The sequence below is a fragment of the Diabrotica undecimpunctata genome, chromosome 4 (genome assembly GCF_040954645.1).
Source record: "Diabrotica undecimpunctata isolate CICGRU chromosome 4, icDiaUnde3, whole genome shotgun sequence".
NCBI classification, from domain to species: Eukaryota; Metazoa; Arthropoda; class Insecta; order Coleoptera; family Chrysomelidae; genus Diabrotica; species Diabrotica undecimpunctata.
This window is the reverse complement of record NC_092806.1, coordinates 147745859-147772292: the sequence shown is the minus strand read 5'-3', so window position 1 is coordinate 147772292 and position 26434 is coordinate 147745859. Positions and strand designations below refer to the sequence as shown.

At 32.8% G+C, this 26434-nt stretch overlaps 2 protein-coding genes across 2 annotated transcripts; one reads left to right on the top strand and one right to left on the bottom strand.

Annotated features, from left to right (window-relative positions):
• Nucleotides 1-305: 305 nt before the first annotated feature.
• Nucleotides 306-23362, bottom strand: LOC140438997 (uncharacterized). The gene is made up of 6 exons (XM_072528631.1): nucleotides 23326-23362; nucleotides 20041-20094; nucleotides 17323-17644; nucleotides 1266-1324; nucleotides 1116-1169; nucleotides 306-701 (listed from the first exon to the last, which is right to left on the bottom strand). The coding sequence occupies exons 1-6, from the start codon at nucleotides 23332-23334 to the stop codon at nucleotides 363-365; spliced, it is 837 nt and encodes a 278-aa protein (XP_072384732.1). The 5' UTR covers nucleotides 23335-23362; the 3' UTR covers nucleotides 306-362.
• LOC140440166 (cuticle protein 7-like) lies at nucleotides 11117-12023 on the top strand. Its single transcript, XM_072530481.1, has 3 exons — nucleotides 11117-11152; nucleotides 11449-11502; nucleotides 11632-12023. Exons 1-3 carry the CDS (start codon nucleotides 11144-11146, stop codon nucleotides 11965-11967), a joined length of 399 nt encoding a protein of 132 aa, XP_072386582.1. The 5' UTR covers nucleotides 11117-11143; the 3' UTR covers nucleotides 11968-12023.
• Nucleotides 23363-26434: the final 3072 nt, after the last annotated feature.

The following is a 26434-nucleotide window of genomic DNA, read 5'->3' as shown; positions in this document are numbered from 1 at the left end:
AATGGCGACCACGAAAAAACAAAAGAATTAGGGGCAGGTTTGAGACCAGATGGACTGATGACATCAAGCGAATTGCAGGTCACGAATGGATGCGAAAAACAACCGAAATGAATAGACACATCTAAGGGAGGCTTACATCCGACGATGGATCGGCAAGCTGTTTATAATGATCCCCCATATCCAACAATAGAAGGACGTTGTCCCTTGTATAAAATAGCTGTATGCTATTAATAGTTTTTTTATTTTTAGTTTACCAATATAATACCAATATTCATAATAAAAATCATGTAATTTATAATAATTTATTTGGTATAACAATTGGTATAAAAATAAAAAAAAAATCTAAACCAAGTATTCTCATTTTAATGTCCATGTCCGTGTCCACCTTCACTTCCTTGGTTGGCCCAGTGCGTAACTCCAACATAACTAGTAGCACCACCATGTCCACCATGACCATGACCACCATGACCATGACCATGGCCGTAGTGAGCGGGATGTTGGGCATGACCTACTCTTTCAACGACAGCTTCGAACCCATTGTGAGGAGAAGATTTATATTTGACAACTCTGTGAGTTCCATCGGCTTCTTTCAATGTGTATCCTCCAGTGACGTCATGACCGTGCCTGTGTTCGTGCTGGGATTTGTGGTCATGGGTGTGAGGGTCATGAACTCCATACTCAAATTTGTAATGAGCGTTATCCTGATGAAATCGAAATACAAAATCAAATTAGTAAAAGTTAGAACTCGGAGAAATGATATTTGTATCTAAATAAAAAAATATTTGTATTTATTATGGTATATAAATTAGTAATGAATTGATGTAAATTAACTGTATCACAGAGCACTCATTTTTAAACAATAATATAGAAATATTTTTAAAAATAATAGACAATGTTACAAAATATAAAAGCTTTAAATAAAAGTTGTTTGTGACAATTACTTATTAAAAAATGGTTTTAATATTTAATAGTATAACGACTTTCTCATTAGATTTTATTTATTTTTAAAGATAGTATGTAAAACAATTTTGGTTTTTATCATTAAAAAAAACGGTATTGTATTTGGTTAGTTTATAAAATAAACTGCTATAAAAAATAAGCTAATAAAAACTTACATGTCCATGGCCTGCAAGGACTACGCCGATAACAAAAAGAGTCAAACAAATAACCTAAAAGAGAAAGAAAGGACTTTTTAAAATATGATAATATTTTTATGTCTTTTGTATTAACAAAAAAATACTGATCCATTTATTTTTACAACTTACTGAATTCATGTTCGTTGTATTTTTAACTCTGCTGCTACTGATACTATTTCTTTGCATGGCTCGGTTTATATATAGTCCGTCTATTTAGTCTGATTTAAAAGTTGTGACATTTTGTAGACGCGTGTTGTGGTCTGCTGAACATTTTACCAAATTTACCGATTATACATTGCAATGGCAATATATTTTAAATGTTTGCTGTAATAATATTTTATAATTAAATTTTATTTTAATTTTTCTATTTTTGATAATGGGATTACTCTACTGAAATAAAACAACACATAGGGAAATCAGCCTTTGCAAAGATAAAGCCTGTTTTAGAAGAGACGATTTACCACTTGGTCCTAAAATCTAGATCATCAGATGCTATGTATTTTTACGTTATTATACCTAATAGGGACTTTCACACTTTCTGAATCTTAAGACACATCTTAAGAATTTCGTGCGTGGATCGTGTGACTAATGTTAAGGTCCTGCATATAATGGACGAGGACTGCTAGATTATTCACAATCAAAGAGTGCGAATTAGAATATCTTAATTCATGTTATGAGACATGAACAAAGATACGGTTTGTTGCAATCAATTTTTCAGGGCAATGTATTTGTACAGAGAGGACCAGGGAGAAGAAATCTTGGCTTCAAAACCTGAGAAAGTAGTTTAATACATCTACAACTGCACTATTTGGAATATCTACAAGCAAAGATAGGATAGCCATGCTGATCGCCAACGTAACAGAAGTTGATAGATTATATCTCTTTTATACAGGATGTTTCTTTGGAAAAGTAACATACGTTAACTGTAAAAAGAGGGCACTTAGACGATCTCAAAAATCCCATACTTAATAGGTCTTTCATCACCAATAATAAAGATACTGAGTGTTTTATATATTTTGTATTTTATATTTGGTTCGTCACTCTTTAACCACACTGCATATTTTTTTTTATATTTGCGTAGAGAAATATTTCTACCCAAAAACAACACCCCGTGCAATAGATTTCTTAAAAATTCATTCTGCACAAAAAAAGATGATAAAAAACTAAATTTAGTGGTATACTTTAAATTTTCGGCAAAGTGTTTTTCTGGTAAAAATTTGAATTCTGAAATTTAGTGTTGCGAGAGCTCGAAGTAGAAAAAAAATTTATGCGACTTAATTTTAATTAATACCATTATTTAATCTAAATTGGTGAAATATTAACATCGCAGTGTTGTTTTTGTTTTTATTTTGTGTGACAAATAATTCATAACAAATGTCCATCTTTAATTATTAAATAACTAATCTTCTTTTTAACATGCTATACACCAAAGTGCGTAGGCGACTATCTCATTACTAGAATTCTGTTCTTGGCGGCGTGACACAGCTCGCCTGTATTGTGTATTCCTGTCCATTCTTTAATATCCCTTAACCAGGATAATTGTTTGCGGACGGCTCCTCTCCTACCTTCGATCTTCCCTTGTAGGATTAACTGTGGTATTTCATATTTTGCTCCTCTCAATATGTGCCCAAGGTAACCAATCTTGCGTTTTTTAATTAATTCAAAGAGTTCTCTTTCCACGCCGGCTCTCTTAAGGACGTCATCGTTTCGAACTCTATCCACCCAAGGTATGCGCATCATTCTTCTCAATGACCACATTTCAAATGCTTCAAGTTTGTTGATAGATGTTTTTTTCAAAGTCCAAGTTTCCATGCCATAAAGCAAGATGGACCATATGTAGCACTTGACCATTCTGTAGCGTATTTCGAAATTTAGGTTTTGATTACATAGGAGCGGTCTGAATTTCACACAAGCTTGTCTTGCCATTTGTATTCGGGATTTTATCTCTTGTTGTGGATCCGATTGGTCATTGATTGTGGTGCCAAGGTATTTAAAAGTTTTCACGCGTTTTATGCGATCGTCACCTATGCATATTATCGGGTTTTCTAGAGGGTTTCTGCTAATGACCATATATTTCGTTTTCAAAATGTTGATTTTGAGGCCATATTTTTTACCTAACTAATAACTAATAGAGTCCTCAAAAATACATGTTTTTATTCAACGAATTATCTTAAAAATTAAAAAAAAAGCAACGAGAATTCTCAGAAAAATAACTATTATCAAAACTAAAGTAATTTTTCAAAATGACCACCATTACAGTCAAAGTCTTGCTCTTTTTGTAATATATAGTCTGACTGACTTCCTAATCTCATCTGTGTTAATTTTCATTTCTTGAATAGCGTTGTGAATCCATTCAAGAAGGTCTTCCCTGTTATGTATTTTATTGTTATAAACTTCAGATTTAAATATATAAAACATAATAATCGTTAGCATTAAAATTACGTGATCATTAAGGCCAGATATGGGGAACAGAAATCTATTAGGAAAGTTTTCGGATAAAAAAATCACTAACTATGCGGCTGTATAGAGTAGAATAGAATAGAAGAGAATAGAATAGAATTAATAGAATAGAAATACGCTTTATTGTCACTAAAAATTGCACAATTTGATGCACAAAGCTTCCAAAAAATTTAAAAAATAACAATAACAATATAAAATTTACTGAAATTACATAAATCGTAAATATCACAAAATAAAAGATAATAAAATAAACAAACCATTGCAAAATTTAAATAAATTACAAATTGCATAGTAAAACCTTACAAACTAATAGTTAAGTTGCTGCATGTGATACCCAAATATATTGTTGTTTCATTTTATCAATCAAAAATAGAATAAAAGTTTTATTTTGTTATAGAACGCGGGCACATAAATTTACAACGCCCAATCGATTTGTAAATATTTATTATAAGTTAGTTTTAAGCAGTGGGTTTATCTATAATGAGTTTTACCCTGAAGGACTGAAAAATATTAGTAAGATTATTATAGTAAGATTATTAGTAGATATTATATTTTAAAAGCCTTTGGTTTTGTTTCGCTAGAAAGACCAAAGCCACCAGGCAGTTATTGTATTTAGAAATTATACGATAAAACCGTTATTATTTTCAAAGAAAGTTGTTTAGAAGCGATGCTTGGGTTTTTCTGATGTAAAATAAGAAGCGGGATATAGGAATTTTCTGATTGGTTAGCGAGTTTGGAATGGGAATGAAATAGGGTGAATATTTTGAAAGTTTGGAGTAGAAAAGATTATTGTGATGTGAAGGTCATCCGAAAGCAGCAAGTGAAGTTTTCTGTAGTCAGTTAAGAAGCAAGTACCAGTGTTGTTAATAGTTAGAAGTGGGTGGCTGGAAGGTGGAACGAGAGATAGGTCAAAGTTGAGAAGTCGAATACCTCCTTAATTCAATAAAGTCCAAGTAAGTAAGTCAAAAAACTATAGCTATTAAAAATATTTGCGACACAAAGTAAAAAAAAAATACTTGGGTCTCAGGAGATTGTTAGTATATGAAAGAGAACAGAGAATTTTGGAGTTTGTTGAACGAGAACTAGTAAAAGAGGCCTGCTCGTGTTTTGGAGAAAGAGTTCCTGGTATGCTGATAGTTTGATACTTAGAACGGAGAAGGCTTTGATTGGGAGCCTAACATAATCAACAAGAAGGAGCTGTTTTGGTCGAAAGGAGACATCGTCGTGTGTGAATTAAAAGGTCAGACAATAATTTTTTATGACAGAATTTTTTGTATGTTTCAAATAAAAGACTCTATACCATCAGAAGATAAAAAATTATCGCTATTTTAAAATACCAAAAGTTTTTTTTACATCAAAGGATAATTATTAATATTGCTTAATAAATTTAAAAAGTTTCTTTTGATAATATTCAGAATTTTATATTTTTTTGAGTACAAAAACATATGAACAACGATTCCAATATTTCAAAATTTTCGTAGGAAGTGTAATTATTTACGAATATCCAAATTTCTTGTTTGGATTGTTTTATCAATGTTATAAAAAACAAACCGATAAATATTTGGTAAATTAAAATTATTTTATGTGGTACAATTTTCATTGGGACAGTTAAGCCCATGGATTTATTTGATAAAGTTTCATATTATTTATATATATTTAGGGATTCTACAGTATTCACTGCCTTCCCTCGCTCAACCGTTTCCATCTCTCTCTGTTGTTCCATACTCCATCGTTTAGTCCTCTCTTACTCATGGCGTCGTCTACTTCGTTCCTCCAGGATTTTCGGGGTCGTCCTCTTTTCCTCCTTCCTATGGGGCTCCATTCGGTTATTCTTTTTATCCATCTGCTGTCGCTAGCTCTTCTTACATGTCCATACCACTTTAGTCTTTTTTGTTCTATGTTAGTATGTCTGTTTCTATTGATGTTCTTTGCTTTATTTCGTCATTACTTCTCCTATCCATTCTTGTTACTCTGCAGCATCTTCGCAGGCATTCCATCTCTGTTGCTATTATCTTACTGCTGTTTTTCTTGTTTATGATCCAATTTTCGGCCCCATATGTCATAATACTTCGCACTAATGTTTTATAAATCTGCGTTTTTGTCTTCATATTTAGGTGTCTATCCCACCATACTGAGTTAAGTTGTCGGATTGCTGTTCTTGTTTGTCCTAATCTTTGTGTAATTTCTTCCTCTGTTGTTGCCTTTTTCGTGATTATAAACCCCAGGTATTTGAATTTATCCTTTCCTTTGATTGTTACGTTGTCATCAATCTGTAGATCTTCTATGTCTTCTTCACTTGTAGATAGGTACTCTGTTTTCGCGAGGTTAATATCTAGGCCAGCCTTGGTATATTCTTCTTGTAGTTTCTTCATCATGTAGCTGAGGTCGTCTTGGTCTTGTGCAATCACTACTTGATCGTCTGCAAAACTTAACGTATATAGGTATTCGTTCTGTACCGGTACTCCCATGCCTTCGCATTTTCTTTTCCATGTAGTCAAGGCTTTCTCTAAGTATATTTTGAATAGGGTTGGAGATGTGGAACAACCCTGCAGGAGCCCTTTTATTGTGGTGAAGTCTCCTATGATTCTTGTTCCCATTTTAATGGACACTTTATTTTCTTTATACAGAGCTTTTGTAGCTTCTATGAGTTCCGTCTGTATTTCTAATTTGTACATTGCCTCCCATAGTTCTGACCTTGGTACAGAGTCATACGCCTTTCTCAGATCCACAAATGCCAAGTGTATATCTCTATTTTTTGCTTTTTTCTTTTCCAACAGTTGTTCCAGTGTGTATATGTGGTCTATGCATGATCTTCCTGCCGTGAAGCCTGCCTGATCCTCCCCGATTTTTCCTTTTATCGCTTGCTCTATCTTTTCTCGCAGTATCTTCCCATATAATCTTCCTATTGATGATATTACGCTTATTCCTCTGTAGTTTTCGCATCGTTTTCTATCTCCTTTCTTAAATATAGATGTCATATATGCCGCCGTCCATTCCTTTGGGAGCTGTTCTCCATTTATGGCTTTCTGAAATATCCATTGTATCATCCGGTGTAATTTTTTTTTTTATATTATTTCATATTTTCATATTATTTCTTTTGATAATAAAAGATATTTGTATTTGTTTGTTTATGTTATTTCTATTTAATTCCTTTTCCTAATTTATCCCAATAATGAACAAGTAAGAGATATTGGAAGCCACGAGAAAAGATAAGTATAACCTAAGCTGATTTATTTTTTTTTTGTATAATAAAATGGCACCCTGAGATTATTTTTTATGTATGATTTTGCGACACTTAGATAGTCAATTAAATAATTAATTAAAGTATTTAAATAAATAAAAAGTTAATATACAAGTAAGAAAAAGCAGATCATAATAATATATAAAAATACTTTAGTTACTTGTACATGAAGGTACTGCAATTTCTTAGTTATTCGTTAAGAGTCTCATCTACTGAATAATATGGTCTTTCAGATAGATAGGCTTTTGTCATTTTACGGAACTTAAGAAAAAATGTTGCAGATTTAAATTCTAAAGGGAGATGGTTTCATAATTTTTTGCCGAATATAAGATAGATTTTTTTTTCTAACTCAGAGGACGGGATCGGTAAATATAGATCAAAGGTTGAGTTTCTGGTGGAGTAGTCATGATTAGGTCTTGCTGGAAAAACATGTATGTAGGTGTTTACGAATTAAGCAAACGGTTTCTAAGATATATAAAGAGGGAAGCGTTAAAATTCCGTTATTTTTAAAGTAACTTCTACAATGTGTTGTGTGACTTGAAAGATATTTTGATGTCTTCAATTGTATAAGTAAAAAGTTTTGATATTTTTTTGGAAATGTTACTGATATAGGAGAAAAAGTAAAGGAGAAATACCTGATCTTATTTGTGGCATTGGGTTGAAGCAAGCGTTGTGATGAATAAACAAGCTTTTCTGCAATTTTAAGTTTTGCTCTATTTAGAAGATTATGGATGATGTTAAGATCATCACCACTATTGAAAGCAATTTGCTTAAGAGTATTAAGTTCTAAATTGAAGTTCTCGTTAAAAAGTGGAAATTTGAGAAACCTATAAATGTAAATTGAGAAGAATGGGAAAAGATAAAGAGGTTTTACATAGAATTAAAGTTAGCAAACTGCAATATCTGGGACATGTCATGAGGAGCGAGCGTTATAACTTGCTGCAATTAATAATACAAGGAAGAATACAGGGTAGAAGGAGTCGCGGAAGAAGACGCATCTCCTAGTTAAACAATTTAAGAGCTTGGTTTAACTGCACTTCTGCGGACCTCTTTAGAGCAGCGGTATCGAAAGTGCGAATTGCCATGATGGTTGCCAACCATCTTAGAGGAGATGGCTCATGAAGAAGAAGATAAATGTAACGGTTGAAAGCAGCCATTTTGTGTTAAGTTGGATGATTAGAGGTTTCATGTATAACAAGATCTGTTTGAGTGGGTTTTCTGTAAATATTGTACTCTAGAAAATCTTTTTTACAAGATATAGTCATATCCAAGAAGTTTAACTTATTGTCAGATTCTGGTTCCAGTGTAAAAGAGATGTTAGAATGGTCGTTATTAAGATCATCCAGAATCTGTAGGGCATCATCTTGGGTTTCCTGTATGCAAGCTATACAATCGTCAATATATCTTGACCAAAAAACCATTTTGTTGTTGTTAACATTTTTCTGTTCTAAGTTGTCTAAGAAAATATCAGCTAAAAAAGATGATAATAGAGAACCCAGCGCTAAACACGTTCGTTGTTTATACATATTTTTAATTAAATTAAAACAAGTAATGATCCAGACAAAATTTAAGCATAGTTAAGATGGCATCTTTGTCTTTTACTGATATGTGGTAATTGTTTAAAAAGTTGTGTACTAAAGGTAAAGTTTCATCTCTTGGTACATAACTAAACAAATTGGAAACAAAAGAAACTAAATAAAAACTCTCTTCTATTTTGATGTTGTTTAAACATTATATTAGATCTAAAGAATTTGTAACCGAAAACTTAGGTTTAAAATTAGTGATAGACTGAATTGTGTTGTAAATAAACCCTGTCAATATAGAAACTGGAGTGTTAAAATAACTTACATAAGAAGAAGCTGGCAAAATAGATAAAAAACGCAATATCTTTGTTATTGATGAAGTAAGACCCATTAGGTATGGGGTTTTTGAGATCGCCTAAGTAGCCCCATTTTTTTAGTTAACATTTATGTTACTATCATACATATCTATAATAGATGTAAGACATATTTGGCTTGTATGCGATGGAGAGCCTTTGTCAGGTCTAGGAAGCAAAAATTATATTTATATTTTTATATTTAGTGTATTATATTCACTGGTATTTGTTGTAATTAGTCCTAGTACAAGTTTGTTAAAACTTTTGTAATAATTATTTGTTTTAACAAGCAAAAATGCATGGAACTTAGCTGCATTGGACCCCGAAACAATTACATTGTAGAGCAATAAATTGACATTCCAAAAGAAGTGCCCCACGACAATTAAATCATCATCATATAACGGGGGTCCTACGGCGATTGCCGCTTCCCGCATTTCAGCCTCCATCTTTTCCTATCTCTCCAATCTCCCTCTTCTAAGCCTCTAGATTGCATTGTTTTTGTAATTTCTCTTCTTCAGGAATTTGATGGTCTTCCCCTTTTCCTTCTTTCTGGCGGAACATACATTAAGGCTTTCTTTGGCCACCGCTCCTCCTCCATTCTCATGACGTGACCATACCATTGTAATTGCCTTCCTTGTATTCTATCTGAACGAGTATCTCTAATTCCTGTACGGTTTCATATTTCCTCATTCCTGATTCTTTCCATTCTCGATACTCGACATGACCTTCTAAGATAATCCATTTCCACAACGTCTACTTTATCTCGTTCATTCTTTGTCATCGTCCAACATTCGGCACCATATGTGGTAATTGGTTCTACAATTGCTCTGTATACGCGCAGTTTGGTATGCATCTTTATTTTATTAGACCACAGTAATGAATTGAGTATTCGGATGCATTTTTTTCCTTGGGTTATTCGGTTTTGTACATCTATCTTAACTCTGCCATCTGCTGATATGATGCTTCCTAGATATTTATACTGGTTGCAGCCTTTTATGACTGCGTTTTCAAGCCTCAGATCTGTGGTATTTCCTCCAATTTTTAAATATTCTGTTTTGCTTATGTTTACAGTAAGCCCCCATTTGGCATATTCCTCAAATAATTTTCGATTCATATAATTTATATCTTCCTCATCGGTTGCAACCACCACCTGATCATCTGCAAACAACAATGTATACAGAGTTTCTTGTCCCACTTCGATGCCCATAAATCTACATTTATTTCTCCAATTCCTCAATGCTTCTTGGACGTATATTTTAAAGAGTGTCGGTGACAAACAGCATCCTTGCTTTAGGCCTTTAGTGACTTTAAATTCATTTGAGGTTCTGGTTCCAATTTTTACACAACTAACTGCATTTTCGTACAATTTATATATCGCTCGGATATACGTCGAATCCAATCCGGACCTTTTGAGGACCTCAAACATTTGCTTTAACGGGACACTATCATATGCTTTCTCAAGGTCTATAAATACCAAATGGGTCTCTCTACTTCTTTCGACACGCTTTTCAATTATTTGTCGTAGGATAAATATATTATCAAGGCAGGATCTCCCGGTACGAAAGCCGCTTTGTTCTTCAATATCTTGTATCTGTCTTTCAACCCTCTTCTTTAATATTCTGCCGTACAACCGGCCCACAGAGCTCGTCACACTAATACGTCTATAATTGGAACAGTCTCTTTTATTCCCTCTCTTATATATGGAGCTTATATAAGATTTATTCCAATCTTTAGGAATTTCCTGGTCTCCACACATACATTTATTGAAAAGGTCTACTATTAATTCTAAAAGTGCAGTCTGCCCATATTTAACCAGCTCTATGGGAATGTCTCCAGGCCCTGCGGCTTTTCCGTTTTCAACCTCTTTTAAGGTTTCCGTCAATTCAGATAATGTTATTATAGGGATTTCCTGTCTTTCGTTTCTGTTGTCTATTAATTCCCTTATCTTTATCCATCTGTACTCTGCTCTATCCTCTTTCAGCAGTTTCGTATAATATTCTTCCCATTCATTTAACTTTATGAGAGAAATGTTGTCTTCATTTTTCTCATTTTTCCTAAACTGTTTTAATGTTTTCCAAGCTTGGAATTGGCTTTTTACAATTAAATGTTTTTTCTAATATCTAATCTTCAGCTACATAACACAAAAGTTATTAGAAATATTGTTTTTTAAAGTACTACAAATCTATTATATCTATTACTAATTAAAAAATATTCTAAATTATAAGATATCATTTCAACACATATTCAAAACCAAATAGCTCCAGTGTGTAATCGCTAAATTTGGTAAAGCGTTCAACAGACCAATGCACATGTCTATAAATGTCGACACTTTTATGACATACCAAATAGAAGGACAACATTTTAAACTATATAAATCGGGGAGCGTATGGAAATGCTATCAGTATTAACTACGCTAAGAATACAACAGCAATGAATTCAGTAAGTTATTTTAACTTTTAAAATTTAGTAAATGTTCCAAAGAAATATTAAAAAATTTTACTATGGTAAACGTAAATTTTAACTAAAAATATTTTGTATTTGTTTCAGATATAAAATATTTTTAATTAAAATTTTGGTTTATTTCTAAAACGAGAATAGTTAATATACAAATACTAAAAGTATTAATACATACATACATTAATACAAAATAATACATAATACTTATGTATTATTTTTTTCTGTTTCCTTAAATGTTCAAATAGTACAAAAAGTTCTAAGCTTTCTTCTCTTTTTAGATTATTGTTTTTGCTCTCTTTGTTATTGGAATGGTTCTTGCAGGACATGGACATGTAAGTATGTTTTCATAATTTACTATTAGTAGAAAGAATCTCACCTTGCAACAAAATATGATTATTTAATTAAAATCTATAATAATAATGAATGTAACTGGTGACTATGATAACTTTTGATGTTAATAGGATAACGCCCACTACAAATTTGAGTACGGTGTCCACGATCCTCACACTCACGACCACAAATCACAACACGAACACAGACACGGCCATGACGTAACTGGAGGATACACATTAAAAGAAGCCGATGGAACTCACAGAGTTGTCAAATATAAATCTTCTCCTCACAATGGATTCGAAGCTGTCGTTGAAAGAGTAGGTCATGCCCAACATCCCGCTCACTACGGCCATGGTCATGGTCATGGTCATGGTGGCCATGGGCACGGTGGAGCTACCAGTTATGTTGGAGTTACTCACTGGGCCAACCAAGGAAGCGAAGGTGGTCATGGGCACGGATATTAAAAACTGAAAAAGTGTTTTATATTGTATTTTTTATACCAATTTTTATTTCAAATAAATTATTATATTATATGACTTTTGTTCTTAATCATTTTACTTATAAAATACATTACATTTGATCCGTTTGGTGAAAAGACCAGGTGAGTATATAATATCCATCAATAATTAATAATAATAATAAAGGGTATAATCGACGAAATTAGAGCAGCGTACTCGCAATTCATACGTTTCTGGATCAAAACTATTTTCTTCCAGGCAGCAGTTCCTCAGCAGTTGTATAGTATTTATAAAATCAGTTGAAACACCCAAAAAAAAAAACTGGTTGCAGGTAAAAATTAAAAGAGTATATCATATTACGAGACATGGGCGCATCATGGATCTTTATGTTCAAGTATAAATTAATGAGAAACAGAATAAGGACAATTTTAATGTACGTAAAATGGTCTTAAAGTACATAAGTGTATAAAAAAGCTGTCAACATGCCATATTTAGCGACAAATATAATTTAGTTTTAGGCAGTATGTGTCAATAAATAATAAGACACTAAAATTGAATGAAATTGTATGAAAACGAAAGAGTTTGTTTGTTTGCCCCAACGTTTCATTGTTTAAGAATTAAATAATATTTTTTCCAATGTCTAAATACAAGTAAACCATACAATTAATTTAATTTTACCGATGCTTCTAAAACTATTACTGGTGTTGGATGTGCAGTAACCACTAAACATGAACTTTTAAGATCATCTCGGTTACCCTTCACATGCTGCGTTGAACTATATAGTATTCTGTTGGCTTTTAAATGTATCTCACATTAAAACAGACATATTGCCATTTGTTCAGATTTCCTTTTATTTATCAATTCAGTCAATACAATTTTCACTGACCACCCATTGGTTCAAAACGTTAATGACATATACCAAAATATCTCTGCTCACGATTTAACAGTTTCTCCCATATGGCTGCCTTCTCATACTGGAATTACTGGTAATAAAACAGCAGATCATTTTGACAAAGAAGCTACCAACCATAGTACTGGAGTCATCCCAATTCAACTAGCTAATGATCTCAAACTCGTTTTCAAAAAATCAGTAGAGGATATTTGGCAAAACTTATGACAAAAGAGCACAACAACTCTTCAGGAAATCCAACTGTTTATTGGTCATCTCTCCTTGGACTTCCTAACTAGAAGAGAAGCATCCATTATTGGAAGACTTCGAATCAATCACACCAAACTTACCCATGGTTTCTTGATGTCCTCTGGAACTCGTCTAGCTTGCCATTGCAATAACATATCCTTACTGACTGCAAACAATGCACCAAACTGTATAAAGCACTGCACTTGAAACCTACTCTTAAGGAAATGCTTAACAACCCTACACAGATCACAAAAACTATAGAGTTTCTAAATACCGCTCTCCTCCACAAGAACTTATCTAGTGAAAGTGATATAATCATTATTGATTTTCATTATTTATTACATGTTTAATATTATTGTTCCTGTACCAATGGCCATAGTTATTGAGGTACTTTATGTAAATAAAAAAAACTTAATCATCTATAAAATTTTACACATTTTGTTGAGCAATTAAAAAAAAATTGTTAAGATTATCGCATGTAACTGGAACCCATTTTTGTTATAGTTGGCAAACTTGTGTTTCGAAATCATTTAGTGAACTGAGCATATAACCAGACTATGAATATAAGTTTTACTCATATACTTTTAATCAGAATTATAATCATCAGAACTAGATTCAGTGTCCAAATTGGGCTGAATAATAATTGAGGAGGTTGTAGGATCCATTATGGGGTATTCATTTCCTTTGGGAAATACAATTATTTCAAATCTTACTATTGAACTCACTGACTGCTTGGCGTATGTTGTCTAGTAGCACTGCGCTCAATGTCGGTGACTTATTGTGCGTCTTTATGTGATTTTTATAGTTTTTCAAGTACGTATTCTTTGTTAAAATTGTGTATCTTTACCATATTTAATAAATCTTCCTCTACAGAGACTCTTTTAGGAAGGTGTATGTTCTTATCTCTCAAAAAAGTTACAATATCATCTTAGTACTACTGTCGGGTGTTTTTGTTAATGAGTCGTGAATAATAAGAAGCATTGTCCATGACAATTACAGAATAGGACGGAATAGGTAGAAGTTGTTCCAAACCAAATAAATGAACGGTCAAGTCATGAAAATCGGCAGATGATTCTTTAATGTTTTGGCAGACAGTAACAATGCATTTCGTACAATTCCCTGTTCACTACCTGCGTGCAAAAAACGTTTCTTTCTTGAACATGTATGTTTAAACTGCAGCTCTGAGAGATATCTACCCAACTATAAATATACTTTATAGAAGAATGCTGAGAATATCATGGACAGCAAGGATCACGAACAAGGAAGTTCTAGAAAAAATTAAGAAGGAACCAGAGATTGTGTTTACGATCAAACGCATAAAATTGCAATATCTGGGACACGTTATGAGAAATCAGCACTGTTACTCCCTGCTGTAGTCTATATTGCAAGGTAAAGTCAAAGGTAAGCGAGGACCCGGTAGAAGAAGAATATCATGGCTGCGGAATTTAAGAACATGGTTTAAGAAAACCTTAACGGAGCTGTTTTGAGCCGCAGCGAGCAAGGTCATGATTGCCAATGTGATTTCCAACATCCGAAACGGATAGGAACCAGAAGAAGAAGATAAATATCGACGTCATGTGTATCAAATCAAGTCTCGTCTAGATATATTATTAATCTGTTGGACTGTCGATACTCCTTGATTTTATGTAAATATTCCTAGGTATGTTTAACTATAGCACGCGATTCCATTATTGCCATTTTATTACATATTTTCTTATATCTAAACCCACAGTCTGTCAAAATATTCCGCACTAACGCTAAACGTTGGAAGTCATAATCAGGATACTCTCTAAATGCATTCTAGACCATACGTTGTGTAGGTACCTTGTCTTCCTTGTAGATATTATATACAATATTTTAAAGAACATTCTTATTTTTATAAATATTTGATTCGTTCGTTGTTGTTTTAAACAGTGATTTATAACGTGTAACGATAAATTGTCGATAGTGTTAGTTTTGTAAGTTATTCTATTTTGACTTATTATATTTATAATAGTTCTGTCAGCATTTTTTCATTTTTTTTTAAGCACTCCTTTATGTTCAAAACAATACGTTGACACTGCACATGTAGGTTTTTGTTTATATGCATGATATTCATCATTTCTCCGACAGAATTTAATTCTCTATCTTTCAGTTATCGTCGTAAATCGGTCACTTTTAAAGTACTAAGTCGTGTACCCATTTTTCACAAAATTTATTTTTAATATTCCACTTCTGACACCAACGTTATGTTTTTTTTATTTATTTAAGTTTTCTAACACTAACACGATGAATTTATACGTTTATCTTTAAGCGTACAAATATATTTATTAAGCTAATCCTACACTCTAGTTATTTTTATACATACAGTCCACTTGTTTTATCTAAACACTTCCAGAACTTAGTGAAATTCTCTTGGCGTCATAACAGGCCCAGAGCTTCTTCAACGCCGCGAAGATTTTATCAGGGGCGCAGCAAGTGCTGGAGTAACATAATGCTCACATTAATGGATTAATAGGTCAGAGACACACCATCTACAATTAACTACATAATTACAAAACATCAGAATTTGATATCAATCCGAAGGTACATCGCCTTCAGAGTTTCAACTCAAAATATGTCTATTTTCCTACACGATCGAAGCTATATTTATATATAGCTAAAAAAAATATATATTTTTTATATACACAATTTTAGGATTGGAAACTGAAATGTCAGAAACAAATGTAAAATGTAATTTATTGTCAACCGTCATTAAAGTCATTTATTAATGTACTTATTTGCGGCAATAAAATATCATTTACTGTAGAAAGTACCTACTAAAAGAACAAAAACTTTATGTGCCGCAAATAATAATCAAATTGATTGATACTGAATGTCAGTGGTCGATGTCAGTCATCGATTAATTATTTGAATGAACTTAAATGTTATCTTATCCCAATTATTAAATATATTGTACAAAAAAAACAATATTATTAGTTAAATTCATATCAAAAAGTGAAATTCTGTAATTTGTATTTATAATACATTCATATGTGCAAAAAACTAGTATTTTTTAAGTAAATTTATATATGTCAAAAAATCTAAACTTAAATTTAATTTACTCATTTAGTAATTATTCAGTACCTATCCATAACTATCGATTAAAAATCGAAAGTGGCCATCATACAAAAGTCATCTGTCACCACTTTCATATGAAATTATTAATTTGTCTAAAATTATTTTTTTGGTACGTTTTAAATCTATTTGTTATGTTTTTTATGGTTGGCAATAAAATTTTGTATGCAGCACGCGAGTAAACACTCTTTATAGAACTCGTCTGTTACTCGCCTCGCTCGCTTCGCTCGTAATATCAGATTCGTTCGATAAAGAGTTACTTTACCAACTTGGTATAATGCAAAGAGAATTTGGTCAAAATGTGCAAATGTAGCGTGTGTTACTCCACATTTTAAAAGTATCTGCATACATTACGTAAGCAGATACTTTTAAAATGTGGCGTCCTTGGGAGAACAATAATTCCGAGCTTGAGGTTAAAGGAGCAAAGATTTTTATGAATTAGAAGATTTACAGGGCGACTATGTGAAACGCAAGCAAAGTGTATAGTGAAAAATGTGTATAAAGGACTGTGCTATGAACTTACTACATTCGCGGTCATTACAGAAATTATTGTTTTTAACAAAAGTGCTAAAATCAACTGTAGATGGCGTTATAAGAGAAACATCTACATTAAAAAAAAAAAAAGAAAAGATAGTGGTAAGTTCCAAAAAATAGAAAGCCACTTAATTCAACATAAAAGTACCACAATATACAAAATGTATGCAGCCAACATTTTCCCATGATTGAAACTCTTTGACAAGAACCAATTTAAAAACATATCGTTATTCAGAAGATTACTTGTGGCGTTTTGTTGTTTTTTTTTCCTATTTTGCAAAATTCCTTGTTTATAAACGACAATGGGTAGTCATTTTTTTGGTAAAATCTTTGTTGGCCGGTTTTTTGTTCTTTTCTTTAAAGCAAATGTTTTCGGCTCTATCATGTAATGATTTAATTTTTTTTTATGTTAACATTGTGATTTGGGTAGTTATTTATTATTTGTTGTTGTGGGTTTCTGTAAACTTTAATCAACAACAAAAGTGTAGTAATGAAAAAATCACATAATAAAACAACAGTATATTTGGCGTGAAAATAGTATCAAAAATAATAAAAAATCATAAAATCCACATTTAACTTTTAATATCCATGACCATGACCACCTTCGCTTCCTTGGTTTGCCCAGTGTGTAACCCCAACGTAGCTGGTAGCTCCACCGTGTCCACCATAACCATGTCCATGGCCGTGTCCATGTCCGTAGTGAGCAGGATGTTGAGCATGTCCTATTCTCTCAACTACAGCTTCGAATCCATTGTGAGGAGAAGATTTATATTTGACAACTCTGTGAGTTCCATCGGCTTCTTTCAATGTGTATCCTCCAGTTACGTCATGGCCGTGTCTGTGTTCGTGTTGTGATTTGTGGTCGTGAGTGTGAGGATCGTGGACACCGTACTCAAATTTGTAGTGAGCGTTATCCTGGAAAATAAATTTTTGTACAGATATTTATTTAAATGTAAACTTTTTTATTTGGTCTTAAAATCTAGATATTTCTTATATTGCTACAATTATAGAAAGTTTCGAAGCGGAATTTTTAGAAATTTGTAAATAAAGTTAATGTAAATAATTAAATTAAGATGTATATTCGACATATGTATATAATAAACTATATGTTTTAGCCACTTGAATTTTTTTTCCTAATCTCACCAGCCTTTTCACTAATGTGCCTTTGGAAAAACTTTAAAAATAAAAGAGTCAATCTAAAGAAGGATGATTCATCGACAACAAAGACCAAACTGAATGTATCAGCTATAATGGAACTCCTAATAATTTGCATATATAACACTTATTTTCAAATATATATTGATTTTTTGAACAAACAGATGACTCAAAAATTCACAGTATGGAGGAGACTTGAAGATGATCTCCATGTGGTCTTAAGGATCAAAATCATTAAGTACATTGGATCAAATGTCTGTCATTAAAGAAGATTCAATCAAATTCATCATAAAGAAAGAGAACAACCACTGACTTCCTCTTCTGAATGTGTTAATTACAACAGATGATACAAGATATGCAACCAAAGAGTACAGAAAACCAACCCACACCAACAGATATTTAAATTAACACTAAAATCGCAAAATAAACATTAAAAAGGGAATTATCAAATCATTATATGATAGAGCCCAAAATACTTGCTCTAAGAGAAATGCATTTCAAGAAAAATATCTGTTAACCAAGGTTTTAACAAACACTGAATTTCACAAGATTAAAGAAAGGGAACAACAAAACACAATAAGCAATCCAGAAGCGCTGACAAGAAGGGATATGAAAATTATAACAATACTATATGTAAGGCGCTTAACCAATATACTGAGATCTATTTTGTCCAAAACAAAATCTTACAACAAACAAGAAAGATCAAAAAACTGCATCATAAAGTAATCTGTGAATGCAATTATTTTTACGTTGGAGAAACCGCAAGATCACTCAGTGCCGGATAAAAGAACATGAAACATACATAAAAAACAGAGATTTCGACAAAACACAGATAAGCAAGCATTTCTTATACAATAAACACATAGTACAATGGAAAGATGCATAAATAGTTATTAATAGTATTGAAGAAAAATTTGTAGTAAACTGATCAGCAGAATATAGCAGGCTCTGGTTGCCAATACTAAAAGAAGAAGTCAGCGACAAGAATATGCCAATATTATTGGATTAATAGAAAATCAGATACACATCATCTAATATTATACATAATTCATAAACACACAATACATTAACATATAATACAATACATACATAATTACACAAAACACGCGGCATGAGAATTTTTTCCTAAAAGCATAGCTATTTAAGGATAACAGAAGGTCAACTCTACGTCAACCAATCCCTTGTAGAAAGAGTGACGCACTACAACTACCTCGGCACCATAATAAATGAAGAATGGACCAACAACCAGGAGATTAGAGCACGCATCAGAAAAGCTAGATCCACCTTCAATCTAATGGTGGCCTTCTTCAAGAGTCACAACCTCTCTCTTGATACAAAAGCGAGAATGCTGCGATGCTACGTTTTTTTGTCCTTTCTAATGGTGTTGAATCGTGGACCTTAAACGTGCAGAAAACTGGAGGCATTTGAGATGTGGCTATATCGGAGAATACTTAAGATCCCGTGGACTGAGCGAGTCACAAATGGGGAGGTCCTCCGAAGAATGAATAAGAACAGAGAGGTACTGACCACCATCAAATCTCGAAAGTTACAATTCTTCGGACATATTATGCGAAATGAATCCAGATATGCTCTCCTTCAAGCCATCCTGCAAGGAAAAATATATGGAAAATAAGGTCCAGGAAAAAGAAGAAGATTTTCGTTAAAGAACCTTAGAATCTGTGCAGCTTTTCCGCGCTGCTGCAGATAAGATAAAGATTGCCATGATGATCGCCAACATTCGTAACGGATGGGCACATCAAGAAGAAGAAAGCTATTTGCTTACAAGATCGAGACCAAATCAGTCACCTGTCAATTTGGCAAATAAAAGCGCCAAAGGTTATAATATCAACTCCCTTATTTAAAATAATCTTTTTTAAAACCGATTTCCGCAGTGGAAATCGACACGTCAAAACAATTATAAAATGTAATTTTCATTTCAGTTAATTGTGGCTTAATCCCACTACAATAAAGCGTTAATTGTTGAAAGTTTTGGAAACATTTTTGTAGTTTCTTAAATAATCATTAAAATTTTACTGTTTCTTCTTTAAGCTTCGAAGGCTTTTAAAGTTTTTTTTTTTTTAATAACTACACATCGATATTATTTTGATATTTTACTTATTTTATAATTTAGTTCAACTACAAATTAATATACTTACATGTCCATGACCTGCGAGAACAACGCCAAATACGAACAAAGAGAGAATTACAACCTACAAATAAAAAAACATGTATGAGATTACAATAAAATGTACATAAAAATTTTTGCATTCTCCAAAAACACTGTGGGGGAGAGTGGGCCACCTTGAGACACATCATCATTATCAGCCTCTCTCAATCCACTGCTGGACATAGGCCTCCCCTGTTTGTCTCCAAAATGTTCTATCTTGTGCTTGCTATATCCAATTTTTTGTTCTCTTTCGTAAGTCGTCTTGACATCGTGTTGGTGGTCTTCCTCTACTACGTTTATCGGCTCTTGGTCTCCATTCAACTAGTTTGCGAGTCCATCTTCCGTCCTTCATTCTGGCAACGTGTTGTCCAGTCCTTTTCCATTTTAAGTTACAGCTTCTTTCAATGACATCTATGACTTTGGTCTTAGCTCGTAGATCTTCGGTTCTAATCCTGTCTCGCAGAGTGGCCCCTATCATTGATCGCTCCATTCTTCTCTGCGCTACTGTTGAGACACATCTTGAGAGTTTTATACACATGTTTACGAAAGATTTAGGTTTTAATAGGTACTAAATACTTTAAGGAGTTATAAAATATTCCAGATGTGATATTTTTAAAATATTATTGTTTTAGCTGACCAAGGAGACCTTCTTTTATCTTCTGTTGTGATAGTCTGTTTTATTTTTGCACGATGGTTTACGATATTAATGACTGTTATTTATAATGTATCGTGCGCCTCCTTGAGACAAATGTTTTAGTCCATCATGGGACGTGTCTTAAAATGGCCCACAATGTTGTAACTTACTCTGCAATTATGATTTTTTATTAGAGATGTCGCGCGGTCTAAAAAGAAAATCTAACAAAGGATTGTTTAGCACAGAGGCTATGAAAAGTGCTGTAAATGTAGTATTAAATATAAATTTAGCCTCAGAATAGCAGCTAAGAGAAATAGCATTAAACATCAAACATTAGCGTGATATGTAAAGAAAGCTGAAGAAGCTCGCAATGAGGTATTATTACATAAACCCAACTACTATACTTGAAGGTTAATAAATTATAAACAAGAAATATTGCTTAAGAATTACGTAATACAATGCAGCAAAATGTCTTCAACGGACGTGAGGCAACTGGCTTACAAACTCTGTCTGTATAACAAAATGTATATACCTCAGAAATGAAAAGAAATAAAGTCTGCTGAACATGACTGGCTTCATGGTTTCAGAAAGAGACATCCCGAACTCAGTATTCCCCAACGGGAAGGTTGCAGCTTATCCAGGGCTACATCAGCGAATCGTTATAATGTGGATGCATTTTTCCGAAATTTAGAGGAAGTTTTGAAGCATTTTAATTGATTTTCTGAAGACACACACATTTTCAATTTAGATAAAACACCGACAAGAACTGTAAAAAAGTTATTAGAGATTCTTGCGTCCAGGGAAATAAAACAAATCAATAAAATTACAAGCAGCGAATGAGCTGCAGAGCTGCAGCGAAAGCAGTAAAGCAGTAGGCCCTGATAATTTTCACTCAGAATTCTTAAAACTTATGGACTATGATGGCATAAAATGGTTGACAAATATATTTAACAATATATATGATACAGGCATAATTCCCCAAAAATGGTTAGTGTCAACTTTTATAAATCTTCCAAAAAAACCCAATGCAAGAAAGTGCGAAGACTATAGAATTATAAGCCTTGTGAGCCATTTACTTAAAACATTTCTAAAGGTCATTCACAAAAGAATATATACAAAATGTGAGGAACAACTAACAAGAACACAATTCGGAATTCGTGATGCTCTGGGAACACGGGAGGCCCTTTTTGCTGAACAGGTGCTATTTCAGAGATGCAGGGATATGAATTGTGACTTATACGTATGCTTTATAAATTACCAGAAGGCATTTGACAGAGTAAAACATGACAAATTAATGACTCTAATGCAAGAAATTGGAATTGACAACAAAGATCTTAGAATTATCAGAAACATTTACTACAATCAAACGGCCAAAATCAAAATAGAAGACCAGTTAACTGATAAAATTGCAATAGAACGTGGAGTATTTTGTCTCCATTGTTGTTCAATATTTATTCTGAATGGGTATTTAAGGAAGCTTTAGACAGTTGTGCGAAAGGAATACTAATAAACGGTGAATGGTTGTATAACATTAGATATGCAGATGACACTATAGTTTTTGCCAATAATCTGAATGACTTACAGATATTAACAAATCGCATAACAGAAGTCAGCAACAGATACGGACTAGCTCTTAACATAAAGAAAACCAAATTTATAACAATTAGTAAAAAACCAATACTATACGCTCAACTTACAATCAACCAACAGAATATCGAAAGAGTCGAGCAATATACATATCTAGGCACCAATTTAAATAGCCAATGGGACCACTCAACAGAAATTAACCAGCGAATAATAAAAGCAAAAGCAGCATTCGTTAGAATGAGAACTATTTTCAACAGTCGAGACATATCATTAAAAACAAAATGCCGTCTATTGAACTGCTACATATTCACAGTTCTGCTCTACGGAATGGAAGCGTGGACACTGACTGTTTCATCTATGAATCGGCTCGAAGCTTTCGAAATGTGGTGTTATAGGCGCATCTTACGTATATCCTGGGTTGACAGAGTTACTAATGTGGAGGTCCTGCGTAGAATGGGGAAAGAATGTGAAATTCTCATGACCGTCAAAACTAAAAAGTTGGAATATCTAGGACATGTAATGAGAAATCAAGAACGTTACGGCCTTCTCCAGCTGATTCTCCAAGGGAAGGTAAATGGTAAGAGAGGACCCGGAAGAAGACGCATTTGCTGGCTTCAAAATTTACGAAAGTGGTATAACACGACTACCACTGAACTGTTCCGCGCTGCAATAAACAAAGTAAAGATAGCCGTGATGATCGCCCACATCCGGAACGGATAGGCACTTTAAGAAGAAGAATGAGCTGCTTGAATCGGAAGAAGACTCGGTAAATCGTCTTATATCATCACAAATATGAAACATTTTTCAGCGTGGCCCACTCTCCCCTACCATTAGTCACGTATATTTAATGACATTAATAAAAAGCTAAATCACAAAAAATTAAACGACATAAAAAAAATATAATTTTCTTAATTTTTAGATCTTATTATTATGGTATTAGAGTAAAAGCTTTGTATTTATTATTACCTCTTTTGTTTTAAATTCCTAGTAGTGTTTATAAAATAATTTTATCAAAAATTACAAAATTGTAAATTTATGTAGATATATACTCACTGAATTCATTTTGTATATTCCAATATTTGTTGACACAAAACTGATACAAACTATGATCATATTTTTGTTTATATATCTTAAATATATATCCCCCTATTACATTTATGAAATTGTTGTACAATAATATGGTCCAGTGCTTTGTTATTCTGTTTACCAAGTCGATTTAACATATCGTGAAGGTAAAAGCGATGCAAAGAAATCAAATATTATACGAGTAAAATTGTTTACCGTATAACTGCGTAATATAGTGATTAAGTCAAAAAATTTTACTGAAATTCTTTTCTACAGTGAAGTGATATTTCAAGAAGCTTTATTGGATATTGTGGAAGGTATTATGGTCAACGGAAATAGCATTAATAATATTAGATATGAGGAAGATACGGTCATATTTGCAAGTGACGTGAAAGATCTACAGTACATAATACAACATGTATACAATGCATCTGAAAGGCACGGACTGCAAATGAATCTCAAGAAAACGAAATCAATGATATTCTCAAAAAAACCACAAAATGTAGATAACCTGATCATCAATAATACAACGATCGAAAGATTAACAACATTAAATATTTAGGAACGTGGCTAACCGAAGATGGAGATCAAACAAAAGAAATCAGATCTAGAATAGAAATGGCAAGAAACACGTTCATAAAATTGAAGAACTTACTTTGCAACCGTAACTTCAATCTAGAGATCCGCACAAGAATGCTACGTTGTTACGTTTTTTCTACTTTACTATACGGCATGGAAGCGTGGACAATAAAACAGTCTGAAATCAAAAAATTAAACTCCTTCGAGATGTGGTGCTACAGGAGAATATCGTGGACTGAAAAAGTAACTAATATAGAGGTGTTACAAAGAATGAAGAAAGAATGTAAGGTCATAAAAACTGTTAAAATTAGAAAGATTCAATATCTGGATCATATAATGAGGGACGAGAAGTACGTATTGCTTAGGTTAATTATGCAAGAGAAGATACAAGGGAAGAGAAACCCAGGACGACGCTAAATATCCTTGCTACGAAATTTGAGAGAGTGGTTCGGTTGCAGTTCATTAGAATTATTAAGAACCGCGGCTAATAAAATTAAAATAGCGATGATGATTTCCAACCTCCGATAGGAGAAGGAACCTACCTAGGAAGAAGAAGAATACCTACACTCATTACTTTCAGATATATTTTTAGTTTTCTTCAAATTTCGGAAATACATTTAATTTTTGTAAGTAGAAATAAGTATTGATATTTAGTGATAATATAACAAAAGCCAAACGCAAGAGCTTTTGAAAAAATAATGGATCTTTTTGTTCACACTGGGTCAGTTGTATATGAAAAAAATGACATAATTAAAACTGTTCTTAATGAAGAAAAGGAATATTATGTACTGATAGCTACTACTCAAGATTCCCACATCAGCACTCGTGAAATTTTACGTCAACATAACAATAGTCAAACTTCGGCTGCAAAAATTCTTCGTAAACATAAACTGCATCCTTACCGCATACAGTTACATCAAGAATTGACAGTCGATGATCATCAAATGCAGTTTAGCTTTTTGTCAATGGTATCAGCGGCAAGTGCAAAGAGACCCTTTTTTTCGATTATGTGCTTTTTGGAGATGGAGCTATATTTCACAAAAATGGAACAGTGAATCGGCATATTTTCATTACTATGCACCAAGCAATCCCTATTTTGTTCGCACTTATAGTCAAACTAGGGGTCTAGAAATGTTTGGGGTGGTATTGTTGGCGATTAAATGATTGGCCCACATTTTTTTGACTGTCGTGTCAATGGTGCCATATATCTGGATTTTCTTAATAATCATTTGCCAATACTACTGCAAAATGTACCGCTTAATATCTGACAACGAATGTGGTTTTTACACGACAGTGCTCCAGTTCACCACACTGCTCCTATTCACATTCATCTAGGTAATAACTTTCCTGAAAGGTGTATAGGTAGAGGAGGACCAACTGTTTGGCCTCCGCAATCACCGGAATTCTCCAAAATAGATTTTTTTATGTGGAGCTATATAAAAGACCTTGTTTACTAGAAGCCTTCAACAACGCCAGATGATATGCAAAATAGAATAAGAGAAGCTTTTAATAAAATTGACTTACAAATGTTAAGAAATGTGGCTCGGTCATTTGAATATCGGTTACAAACTTGTGTAGACGTTGAAGGTGGACATTTTGAACATTTACTTTTGAGATTTGAAGAAAACTAAAAAAATCTCGGAAAATAATGGGTTTATCAAAAGATATCGAATTTTGTCCGTCGAGTTGATACAAATTTTATTTAAAATTGTGTGGTTTCTGAGAGATTATACACAAAAAGTGGTAATAAATATTTGTGTGTAAAAGTATTTCAGCTACATTTTTTATTTGAAACATTTTTTTGTACATCGTACAGAATCTTGGGAAATCGTTTTTTTTTTTTTGTTTTTCTCCACCTACGAGGAAGGTTTTCAGGAGAAAGCCTTGTGGTAAAAGCGGTAAAATTATTGGAATCTTTTTGGATCCTAAAATTGACATTCTCAGTAAAATTCAGCTTATTCGTATAATTTTTAGAGGTCAAATCTTTAACGACTAGACTATGATAATTTGCTGTCTTTTAAAAAGTTAATTAAAGAGTACTAACTGAAATAATTTTATATAAAATAAAGAATTTTTTATAAATATGAATACAAAATTAATTTTTAATACACCTGTACGTTAACAACGTAAAATTCTAATATTTTTTAAAATAAATAAATATAATACTTTCGTTAAACAATTATTTTTATAATATTAAAATCAACTAAAACATTTTAAATTTTTATTTCTGTTAAATGGGGCTTAGTTCTGTCCAAAGAAAGTGACCTTAATTGTTCACTAAATTATAAAAAAGCGTATTACTCGTGTCTTTCCAGTAAGTGCATACCGACTAAATGTAATTAAACAACGGATTGCTAGTAATCTATTGATCCGTAAAAATTTTTTATGTTAACTGGTAGCCGCCATAACATAGACGTACATAGAGCGAAGATTTATAATCGTAAATAACAAAATAGATTTAAAAACATTTAATAATTACTTACTGTCAAATAATACCTAAATGGTTAATAATAGAGAG

What these genes read in the sequence shown, in the direction of transcription:
- LOC140440166 (XM_072530481.1), top strand. An exon ending in TTCTTGCAGGACATGGACAT is followed by an intron (nt 11,503 to 11,631) that starts GTAAGTATGTTT and finishes TGATGTTAATAG; the next exon opens with GATAACGCCCACTACAAATT.
- LOC140438997 (XM_072528631.1), bottom strand. An exon ending in TTCTCGCAGGTCATGGACAT is followed by an intron (nt 17,645 to 20,040) that starts GTAAGTATATTA and finishes TTTATTTTCCAG; the next exon opens with GATAACGCTCACTACAAATT. An exon ending in TCCTTGCAGGCCATGGACAT is followed by an intron (nt 702 to 1,115) that starts GTAAGTTTTTAT and finishes CGATTTCATCAG; the next exon opens with GATAACGCTCATTACAAATT.